At 39.4% G+C, this 12,609-nt stretch overlaps 1 protein-coding gene across 1 annotated transcript in view; it reads right to left on the reverse strand.

Moving 5' to 3' along the window:
- lrrc9 (leucine rich repeat containing 9) overlaps nucleotides 1–12,609 on the reverse strand; it is a 33,317-nt gene that overhangs the window by 6,159 nt on the left and 14,549 nt on the right. The window contains 10 exon segments of the mRNA XM_036575325.1: nucleotides 71–179; nucleotides 481–611; nucleotides 1,506–1,628; nucleotides 2,878–3,098; nucleotides 4,955–5,132; nucleotides 7,355–7,486; nucleotides 8,152–8,274; nucleotides 9,222–9,416; nucleotides 10,353–10,472; nucleotides 11,426–11,635. Coding sequence (XP_036431218.1) covers nucleotides 71–179; nucleotides 481–611; nucleotides 1,506–1,628; nucleotides 2,878–3,098; nucleotides 4,955–5,132; nucleotides 7,355–7,486; nucleotides 8,152–8,274; nucleotides 9,222–9,416; nucleotides 10,353–10,472; nucleotides 11,426–11,635 — 1,542 coding nt within the window.

The raw sequence follows: 12,609 nt of genomic DNA on the forward strand, positions 1-12,609 counted from the left end.
ACAACAACGAGCAGCAGATCTCAATACACTCAATACACAAACTCTAAAACACACACACACACACACACACCTTGACGTTGGGTAGATAGATGAGGCCGCTGAAGGAGGTGAGATTGTTTCGCTCCAAATTAACACAGCGCAGATTCACAAACAAATCAGCAGGAACGAGATCCACCATCCTGAGAGAGAGAGAGAGAGAGAGAGAGAGAGAGAGAGAGAGAGGAGAAAAAAAAGTACCATATAAGGCATCCACAGTGACACCCAGTGGACAACAATCGCATCTGCAATCTTACAACCACAGAAGGTTTTACGACTACATACAATCAGTCTAAACTTTTAATGGAACTCTGGAAAAAACTGCAGCAGACTGTAGTGTGTGTGTGTGTGTGTGTGTATGTGTGTGTGAGTGTGTGTGTGTGTGTGTGTGTGTGTGTGTGTAGGTGTGTGTGTAGGTGTGTGTGTGTGTGTGTGTGTGTGTACCTGACGCCGCAGGCGGTCAGCTCCAGGTCAGTCATCTCTCTGTAGTTAGAATGGCCCAGTTTCTCAGTCACCATGTCCGGCGTGAGTCGGCCTCCGAAAACATCTTTCGCGTTCTCACACTCAGACACCTCCTGCACACACACACACACACACACACAGAATAATAGTCCACAATGAAGTATTTGTAACACAGTGTGTGTCTGACTGTGTCCTTACTGGTCATTAAAATAGTTTAGATGGATAAAAACAGATAAAAGTGTTTGCTGGGCTGAGGATCTAAAACATTCACAAAAAAGTCACCATCACCATCATACAGACAGATAATGTGCTACAGTAGATCAAGCTGATTTCAGTGTCTGCTGCTGGTGGGTGATATACTGATCACAGTGTTATTGGTCTCACACAACAGTATTGATTTTCAGACTTCAGTGTTTATAGATGATGAGCATTTCATTCCACAGTGAGAGAAATACACTATGAACTATATGTTATTTATTAATGCCAATTTAATAACTTTATTAATGATAACTTTATACTCAACGCAAACTTAATAGCTTTATTAATGCAAATTTATTAACTTTATTAATGATAACTTTATAACTAAATGCAAACTTAATAACTTTATTAATGCAAATTTAATAACTTTATTAGAGCTAAATTAATTTGTTTATACATAATAACTTTATAACTTTATTAATGTGAACTTATTACCTTTATTAATGCTAACTTAAAAACTTTATGAATGCTAACTTATTAACTGTATTAATGCAAACATATCAACTTTAATACAAACTTATCTACATTGTTAATGCAAATGTACTAGTTAAATATAATGGAACACCATAAAACTGTGGTCTATTTGGAAAACACAGTGAATTTTATTAAAACTGCTCAGCACTGCTGACACTGCCGGCTCATCAGCTTCAGTGATGCAGTATCGTCTCTGTCTGACATTCTCTTAACTTTCCAGGTCTTGTCTGGTGATTTTGACGACAGGTCAGTGATATTTTGAGAGTTTCTCTCACCACAGCGATGCCGTCCAGTGCTTTGAGCGAGGGCAGATGAAATATCACGTAAACGCGATAATGCTCCAACTTCTCCACTAAAGGGTTCCCGTACAGGTCCAGAATGATCAGGCTGGTCAGCGCCTACGAGAGAGAAATACTGCATTACACAGACTGACTTTACCTAGATAGATAGATAGAGAGAGAGAGAGAGAGAGAGAGAGAGAGATAGATAGATAGATAGATAGATAGATAGATAGATAGATAGATAGATAGATAGGTAGATAGATAGATAGATAGATAGGTAGATAGATAGATAGCGTGAGAGAGAGAGGGATAGATAGATAGATAGATAGATAGATAGAGAGAGAGAGAGAGAGAGAGATAGATAGATAGCGAGAGAGAGAGGGAGAGAGAGAGAGAAAGAGAGAGAGATAGACAGAGAGAGAGAGAGATAGATAGATAGATAGATAGATAGATAGCGTGAGAGAGAGAGGGATAGATAGATAGATAGATAGATAGATAGATAGATAGATAGATAGATAGATAGATAGATAGATAGCGTGAGAGAGAGAGGGATAGATAGAGAGAGAGATAGATAGATAGATAGATAGATAGATAGATAGATAGATAGATAGATAGAGAGAGAGAGAGAGAGATAGATAGAGAGAGAGAGAGAGATAGATAGATAGATAGATAGATAGATAGATAGATAGATAGAGAGAGAGATAGATAGATAGATAGATAGATAGATAGATAGATAGATAGAGAGAGAGAGAGAGAGAGAGAGAGAGATAGATAGATAGACAGACAGACAGACAGACAGACAGACAGAGAGAGAGAGAGAGAGAGAGAGATAGATAGATAGACAGACAGACAGACAGACAGACAGATAGATAGATAGACAGATAGATAGATAGACAGAACTTTATTGATCCTGAAGGGAAATTACAGTGTTTTAGTAGCAACACATATAATTGCACATAAACTTATATATACTATGCAGAAAATAAAGAATAGAAATAAAAATAGACATAAGTTAAAGTATAAGAGTAGAAATAAAGTAGTTCTATTTGCATATTTATATAGCATATAAGACAGATTTGTCATATTTACATGAGAGCAGGCACTGAGCGGTATGAGGTCTAAAAGCACAATGAGTGTGTATTAACAGGAGAGGAGATACAGTGATGAGGTTCAGCTCAGTTCAGACAGCAGGAGATCAGTACCGTCTCTGCAGTGAGGAGACTCGCTGTACAGCCGTATAGCAGTGGGTAAGAAAGCTTTAGCTTTGCTGCGTTTGAAATCTTCGTTTTGCCATCACTACTAAAAAACGAAACCCTTGAAAATGACCTGCAGAGCGCAGCCTTTAACACACATTTGAATTGCTGACCTTCAGGTGGTAGATGTCCCGAGAGGTGCTGATGTTGTTGTTGCCGACGTAAAGTTCGAACAGGGAGCGTGAGCGCTGAACCCCGTGCAGGGAGGAGATCCGGTTTCTCTCGGCAGACAGGAAGTGGAGGTTAGGCAGGTGTTCCAGCACCGAGGCGTCCAGACACTGCAGCTGATTACAGTTAACGCTCAGACGCGTCAAACGCTGCAGCTTACACACACCTGCACAGCACAGATACACACTCAGGTGTGGATATGAAGCCAGATCCAGACTCGAGACCATACAGCACTTACCAACAGCTCAAAACATACAAACAGCAGATACTTCAAAAAGCTCTACACGGGTTGGACCCGCCTGACTCAAAGCATACTTCTTAATATCTTAAAGACATCTTGATCTAAAGCTTTAGGCTAAAACGCTTCAATTTGGTTTCTAAAATAAACATAAATAGTAAAGTCTGTCCAAAAGTTTGTAGACAGCAATGTTTCTTCTGAAATAAAGGATATTAACAGGCCTGGATCATTCCATGGGTTTTATGGGTGCATGTCCCAGGGGCCTGAGCCACTAGGGGGCCCCTGTGAGCAATTATGAGAAAATTGAAACAGCTATTTTGACTTGTGGTGGAAACTTCACTAGTGACACAGTGAAAAACGATTGTGTTGTGGCTGATCACAATCCTGACGCTCTCCAATCACTGCTTAGCAACACTATCCACCGTTACATCTGTTGGGCTCCCAGTGAGTGGTGCACTCTGAGTGGTGCAACCGTGCTGGCCCTCATCTGGAGACTACCAGAAGATCATTAGGAGATTGTGAGTTTAATCCCTGATGATGCTACAGCCATCCGTGGCTGGTGGTCCTCTCTCTCTCTGGGCAGGATGCTAGACAGTGCAGGCGTCTCTTAGCTGCTGTAACAGAACGGGCGGTTAGCATCTCCTCCGAGCGCGTTCAGCTGACCAATGACGTTGCGTTAGCGGCAGGTTAAGAAGACGTGGTGGACCTTCACAGGAGGAAGCCTGTGATTGCTGGTGGTGTCGTGTGATTGGGGGATTGGGTGGAACTGTAAAATGGAGTTGTTATGTCACAACTAAAATGTGTCCCATGATTCACTGTAATGATGATGAGACCACTGAATATCTCTTCATTCACTGTCCCAGAGCAGCAGACATCAGGAGGACATTAATGCACGTCGGTCTGAATTTAAATATTAGTGTGAACAGTGTGATGTATGGATTATTTTCCCCCAATTTTCTCCCTAATTTAGTCGTTTCCAATTCCACCCACTAGTTAGGACTCCTTCAGTCACACGTCACCAGCAGCGCTAGGAGGGTGAAGGCAAACACAGCCTGTGAAGCTCCACCGCATCTTTACAAACTACCGCTCACACAACGTCACTGTACAGCCGAACGCTCTCTGACGAGACGCTAACCACCAGATCTGTTACATCAGCTGACAGACGCCTGCGCTGGCCAGCATTGTGTTGAGTGATGGGAGGAGACGGGGGGCCATCCTACCCACCCAGAGAGAGCGAGGACAATTGCGCTCTCTTGGACTCCCGGCCACGGATGGAACATGTGGAATTTTTAACGAGACTTTTTCCAAAAATGTTTTAGAATTTAATTGGTTCATTGTTTGCACTGTCAATACCAAAATCTGGAAGACACACTGCAAAATGGTCACTGAACAAACTGAATACCTGCAGAAACTGTTTTTAAACAAATCCTGTATGAACTTATAAGACTGAGCACAATAGATGCAGGAAAAAAAGTTCCCCTGGACTTAATCAGTATCACATTATTCTGAATGTAATTAATTACACTGTATAATATTGTGAATTGTTGAAATGTTGATATATTTGTGTTCTGTATTTTGTATTTTTGTACTCTGTTTCTAAAGATGTCTTTATACTGAAATAATTTTCCTCAATGAAGTTTGATATAAAAAGCTAAATGTCTGAATTGAAAAAAAGTTGCGTCCTTCTCAGTAGTGATCAGCAAACTGTCTACTGCTATGCAGAAATTCATCAGAGGTGTGTGATTGCTGTGAGGATTTGACTGCATGTTAAGCATACTGAGTACCATCCAGGCTGCTGATGTTGTTGTGGTTGAGAGACAGCTCCTCCAGCAGGGGGCAGTGTTCCAGACCCTCGATGCGACTCAGCTCGTTTTTATTAAAGGAAGCCCAGCGCAGGTTCACCAGCTTGTCCAGATTTGTGATGCGGGACAGACGCTGACCGTCCAGATTCAGAGCTGTGATCTGAACACAGAAGAAAAAGCTCTTTAAAGCACTGTACATTGATCAGGCATAACATTCTGACCACCTCCTTGTTTCTACGCTCATTGTCCATTTTATCAGCTCCACTTACTATATAGGTGCACTTTGTAGTTCTACAGTTACAGACTGTAGTCCATCTGTTTCTCTGATACTTTGTTAGCCCCCTTTTACCCTGTTCTTCAGTGGTCAGGACCCCCATGGACCCTCACAGAGCAGGTACTATTTGGGTGGTGGATCATTCTCAGCACTGCAGTAACACTGACGTGGTGGTGATGTGTTAGTGTGTGTTGTGCTGGTACGAGTGGATCAGACACAGCAGTGCTGCTGGAGTTTTTAAACACCTCAGCGTCACTGCTGGACTGAGAATCATCCACCAACCAAACATATCCAGCCAACAGCGTGCTGTGGGCAGCGTCCTGTGACCACTGATGAAGGACTAGAGGATGACCAACACAAACTGTGCAGCAGCAGATGAGCTATCGTCTCTGACTTTACATCTACAAGGTGGACCAACAAGGTAGGAGTGTCTAATAGAGTGGACAGTAAGTGGACACAGTGTTTAAAACCACTGAAGTGTCCTGACCACTGAAGCCTGATTGGTGTATATGACCTCACTATCTGAGATAATAAACCTCTAAAACGTGACATCAGTCATCAAAAATGAGAAAAATACATAGAGGGAGAGTTTGTTTTTGTATATTTTCAGGATACAGTGTCCAGACTGGAGTAAATCCAGAGTAGTAACTCAAATTACCACTAAAATATTACTGAATTTGTAAAGTGTTTTTAGGCTAAAAGCATTTCTTTTTGGTTCTTGAGGTTAAGAATAAGATTATGTTTAGGATTTGGCTTAGAAAATTCTTATTAGATCTATTATATTACTAAACATATGTAATACATATGAGATACGTTGTTATTATTATGTATAAATATTTATATATGGATCATTCTGCCCAACTTGTTTCAAAGTCAGAGCTGAAACACATTTGGGACTTTTAACTGATCTTGGACTTCAGACTAAAATCTATTTGCTTTGAGTGACCCTATGCCAGGGGTCGGCATCATGCAGCTCTGGAGCCTCCTTACTGCCCCCTTGTGGCTCCATGGCAGAATTAGATTTTAGGTAAAAATATTATCCTCTTTCGCAGAAAAATAAAGCTTTGTTGATCGTTTTAAAACACAGTTCTAACACAGTTTTAACAATAAATGGTCTTAAATGCTGGAATTAACATATAACTGCTAATATAACTGCAGAACTTTAACCCTGAAGGTTGGCGCACAGACTGCTGGTCACCATAGCAACGCTCTCACCTAGCTAGTAGCTAACAACATAGCAAAGAAGAGAAAGATTCAAGACAAACATTGAGAATTTAGAAACGAAAGGTCTGGTTTCCTGATATGTTTTTGAAAAAAACTGTCAACCACCAAAAAGTCGAACATTGAGAGACATTTTACGAGAAACCTTTCTGCTTTTGTGGAAAAGATCCTGCTGGAGTTGTGAGAAAAGCAGCTATAGCTGAGCTAAAGCTTAAAGCAGAGCAAACTAACTTTTTTGTTTTTTTTGTTTATATTATATTTTTTAGTCTATATATGAGGAGATTACCACATACTGAGACATATTTACAGCCAAGATGTTAAAACATTAAACAAATTAAATGGACATAAAATGTTGTGGTCCCCGAGGTGGTTTGATTTCTGCTGAAAAGAGCCAAAATGGCTCTTAACATCTGTGTTGCAACCCCTGCCCCTACCTTAATTATGTTTATTTTGAAATTAATGACTGAATATTCCATTTTGTCTCTTCCAAAACAATCATAACTCTTCCAAACTTTACCGAATGTTTCAGTAATGACTGTTTCTGTAGTGACTGTTTCGTGACAATTTTAGGTCATTTTGAGCTCAAAGACTGAGACAGTACAGACCAGCAAACACAGCTTTGAACAGCTGTTCACACAGAAAATCATCATATTTTACATTAAAACACTAAAAAGTGCTGGGGGCTCCTCCCAATACAAAGTACCCTATAAATGATGATTTTGTATAAATTTGCTTATATCTATTATTATTAATGACTTGGGTTTAAATAGATCAGAACATAATCCTTGTAAATAAATAAGATCTGAATACTTCATGTGCCTGTGTGTGTGTGTGTGTGTGTGTGTGTGTGTGTGTGTGTGCCTGTGTGTGTGTGTGTGTGTGTTTACCTTGCTGGTCCACTCTGGTGTGGTGTGTGTCCATGGTGAAGGCTGCAGGTGTGTCAGGAGCTGAGCTGCAGGCAGGAGACTCAGACAGCGTGGACGATCAGTCTCAACACGAGAGTGAGCCAGGAGACACTCCTACACCCAGGAACAATAATAATAACATATATTTATTATAATTATACAATACAAAACATTTTTAACAATAATAATATGTATAAATAGTAAGAAAACATCTCTTATAGGAACTCAAAGCACTTTACAGTACAGAAAAAAACATACACAGAAAACCAGGGGTGCCAATTTGTTTGTTTTGAGGGCCCAAAGTGCGGTGTTTGTGGTGAGCCGAGGGCCAAAATGACAAAACAATATACAAACAAAGAAGGTATGTGGGTTTCAAATTAAGTTTTTAAAAATGTATTTATGTAATTTACAGCATTACATTATTTTGTTGCTAAAACACAAATTATTTTTATTTATAAAATACAAATTATTTAGACGTTCTTATCTGAATTCAACATATTGGAAAAAATAGGCCTTTTTAAAAGGTCTCATACATTATATATTTTATGTTTACATTTTTTCCAGTATGTTAAAAATCACCGTATTGAAGTCTCTGTAGAGGATGTGTTAACTTACCTTCACTTAGAATATCAACAAGACATGTAATCTGAACAGGGGTGTTCTAACTTTTTCACATGACTGTAAATACATAAATAAGTTACTTTCTTACAATATCACACACACACACACACACACACACACACACACACACACACACACAGAGCAGCACACACACTCACCGTGTTGATTTTGGAGGGGGTGCTGGTCTGTGCGGCGGCAGCCTCCTCCTCCATAACTAACACTCCATTCAAGTGTGTGAGAGTCTTCAGCCGCCCCAACACCTCCATCCGCACACGCTCACCCTACACACAAATCAGACTCACTCAGGGGAGAACAGTCTCACGTGTGTGTCAATATTAGAGACAGTGCTGGTTTGGGAATAAACCCAAAGGCCACGCCCCCTTTCTCCTCTTCATGTGTTAGTTGCACTTTCTGCTTCTCACGATCCGAGTAACCCAAACACATTCAGTGGTGTTGAGGTCTGGACTCTGGGGTGGTCAGTCCATCGTTCAGCTTCTTTGTTTGATGTGTCCGTCTCCTTTTCTCAGTGAGGTTCTTCTTGACAGCTACACATCCTTTCAGACCCACAGCGCTGAGTCGTCTTCTCACAGTGGAAGGATGGACAGAAACACCTGTGGATGTTTTCAGATCTGAAGCAGCTTGATTTTCTCCTCTCTCTCAGAGATGAAAGCTTTAAGTGCTGTTTATCTGATGGGGGCAGTTTTGGGGTCGACCAGCTCTTCCAGGTGGTTGTTAGGAGGCACATTTTCTCTGTGGCTTTTAATCAGTTTTGGGAAACTCAGTTATTTTCCTTCGATCATCTCCTTCATTATGCAAGTGGGTTATCTTATATCTGAGCTCCTAAGAAATATTTTCTTAAAAAAATAAATGGCTTTAATGTCCATTTTGACCAGAGATTATATGTTTGCATAGTACTGTACACACAAAACAGGTTTAAAATAGACTATGGTTTGACTTTGAGCTGATGGAACAATAACAGTAATAGCTGTACAGATTTTGATTACAATTCTTCAGAAAAATCTCAATTTTCACCAGAATTCAAATCAATTTAATTTTTAAAATTCACTGAATATACAAATGTAATCATATACAATGGAATATACTGAGATTTTTTTTTTCACTTAAAAATAGCTTGAATTGCATTTTGGCCATTAAATGAGTGCAAACTTAATTGAAAATGATTTAATCCATCATATTCAGTTCTAACTAATCGATGTGGTTTCCTCACCTGTGTAGTCCAGGGGTTGTGGCGTGTGTCCAGACGGAGCAGGGACGGTGTGTGTTTGCGAAGGACAGCTGCATCATCCCTCACACGGGTCAGTTGGTTCCAGCGCAGGTCCAGCTGTGTGAGACGCCCGAGACCCCGCAGACCCTCCAGAGACACGATCCGGTTAAAACTGGCATCCACGAACTCCAGATTGGGCTGAGTTTAAAATGTTAAATTTTAGTGCAGCACCTAAATGAACATTTGTGAAACTGAATCCAGAGCAGACCAAAAATCTAATCCAAAAGTGGTCAGTTTTGTACACTTTATAACTGATTCTACCTTATTTCTGTTGTTTAAATGGGTCAGTAAGGATGGGTCAGTGGTGCAGGAGAGCAAAGGGGCAGCGAATTAGCTTTAGCTAGAAGCCCTGTGTGGATGACGTGATGCATTTTTTGTAACAACGTGTATCTTTATTGGCTCTGTCAAATAAATACATTTACAATCACCATTTTCACCAAAACGATTTGTAAAGTGTTATATTTTGACAAACAATGTGCCAGAATTTCCATATCAGAGACTCCCTAGATCATACAAAGGGAAATTCCACCAATTTTCTACCAAGTGTCCCATACTCCTTCACAGTGGTGGTGATAGGAACCAGGGGTCGCCATGACTACAACACAAATATAGACATTTTATTTACTATCCAAAACCACCAGTGAACCTACACGAGTCTTCTGAGTTTATATGGAATTTTGATGACGGAAAATAGTGGAAAAAATATGTTTTATTTGGGGACACCCTGCATGTATCCCTCCACCATGAATGGATTTTAAGCCCAGAATCTTCTCAAAACTATCGTAAAACAGTGTCTCAGTCATCAGACAGTGAATTCATAAGATTTTCATGTAGTAACTTTCTGTGAGGGAGCTTTTAGAGGTGGACGTCTGGTTCTGACTCAGTAAGTTCCTTGAGAACAGAGCGTTTCACACCAAACCACTCTGAATGAGTCTGTTTACATCTCAACCACTAAATTACACAGAAAAAAATTGGTGGAATTCCCCTTTAATCTGCAGGTCACTCTGACCAAGCCTAGGGCTACTACAGAGCTAAAGGATGAATAAAAGCAGACATGGAGCATCTTTCTCTCACCAGGTGTGAGATGTCGTCCAGGTGAGTGAACTCGTTAAAGCTGATGGTCAGGTGGCGCAGCGCCGTCAGACAGGAAATTTCCTTCATCTTGCTCAGGCTGTTACCATGGAGATTCAGCACCTTTAAAAACAGAGTACACTGTTTTCCACACGTTGGGCTACACCCAGTCTCAACCTCAACATACGGTGACGGCCAGCCAAGTACATTTTGTCACATATTTAACAATATCCAATTTCTATTTAGTCCCATTTTAACAAATTTCAGTGAGAAAATATGTCATATTTTCATGAATTAAAAAGAACATGCAGTGTCAGTGATGCAAAGCACCACAACCTAAACCTTCACTTTAGCCAAGTATATGTTTCACATCTAAAAACCAAAGAGCAGAGAAGGTTAATAATCACTTAATTTGAATCACCTAATTTGAATTAGTGAATAAGAAAAGAAATGCTTTGACGATGGAAAAACATTCTTGGCTTCTGATAGAAATTAATGTAAAAATAATTATTGGTCCATTTCTACTGGACCATATACAGCACATATATACTATATGGTAATACAAGCTATATTATCATAGCATTACTATTAACATGATTTAAGAATACATTTTTTCTTTCTATTAGTTTATTCATTTATTTATTTATTTATTTGTGGGGAAAATTCTAAGTCATTTTAAAGCATTTTTTGAAAAAACTATAATTATTATATTCTCTCTCTCTCTCTCTCTCTCTATATATATATATATAAAATATATATATATATATATATATATATATACACACACACACAAGTGGGCCTCTGAACAGTATTAATGTAAATAAATATTTACATTTTCGCCACATTTTTATTACTGATAATTAAATAAACCGAAAATTTGTAAGAAGTGGCGAATGTGTCTGTCCAGAATGTATCATCGACATGTACATGATTAGGTAACTAACTATGTAATTGATCATGTAATTATATAATTTACACCAATATGTAACATAAATCGAATGCATGTTAAAACAGCAGTGACTCCTGAGTGTTAGTGAGGGAGCAGTGAGTGCAGTGCAGTGGTGTGGTGTGTTTACAGTGATCTGGCTGAGGACGTTGGCTCTGGCTGCTGTCAGGATGCTTTTCTCGTCCAGGCTGAGCAGTTTGGGTCGGGGTTTGAGGACGGGCTCCAGGGCCAGCGCTTCTTCATCCAGAGCCTGATCATCACAGGGCAGTGACGGAGCATCAGCGGGGGCAACAGGGACATCAGAGCCTGGGGCACAGGGGCTAGACAGCTGGGGCATCTCCTTAATGGGGGTAGAATGGCACCATATACTGTAACAGCTGGTCTGATCCGATATCCAGTACCAGTCAAAATTCTGGACACACTTACTTAAGGCTTTTCCTTAATTCTGTCTTGGCTGGATATGATGCTCAGTGCCTTTATTGGGTAAAATGATTATAACAGTCATCAGATTTTGAAATTGGTAATCTGACACATCGGTTTGGTTTTATTGAAATATGGCTGTGAATGTAAATCTTGGTGTATTGTTTTTATTGTCTATATTTCATTGATGTGGTCCTATGGTTACATTTATGCATTCAATATCATACTAGAAAATGATCATGAAAATGAAAATACTAGAAAATGATGAATCATACTAAAATAACTCAGTTCAGTAATGCAGAAATTTGAGATTTCATTTTGTTTCCTAAAGCGTCCTAATCAAACTGGGCTGACCTTCAAAATTTCACGAGGCTTTAATCATTTCCTAAAGAACTGTAAACACATTTGGGGTCAAAATTAAGATTTCATGAAACTCTAAATTGTTTTCTAAAGAAACACATTTAAATTGAATCATGGTGAAATGTGAGATTGTATCTGTGTCCAAAACTGCACACTAGTACATTGTACATACTATACTCCTTAAAAAAGATGGTTCTTCGAGGGTTCTTTAGTAAATATAATGGTTCCATATAGAGCCATGAACACTCAAAGAACCCTTTGCATGATTAAAAGGTTCTTTGCATGGTGAAATGTTCTTCAGACTGATGGAAAATGTGCTCTAGATGGTTCTATATACAACATTTTTGAAAAAGGTTATATATAGTACTCAAAAGGGTTCTTTTATTTTGACGATGTCCAGCTGGTAACAATAGAAGAATTGTCTTTTCGAAAAGGTTCTATACAGATCTATATACAGCACATTCTCCATCAGTCTGAAGAACGCTTTAATCATGCAAAGGGTTCTTTGAGTGTTTATGGCTCTATATAGAATCA

This window comes from Colossoma macropomum, unplaced genomic scaffold (assembly GCF_904425465.1).
Source record: "Colossoma macropomum unplaced genomic scaffold, Colossoma_macropomum, whole genome shotgun sequence".
Lineage (NCBI taxonomy): Eukaryota > Metazoa > Chordata > Actinopteri > Characiformes > Serrasalmidae > Colossoma > Colossoma macropomum.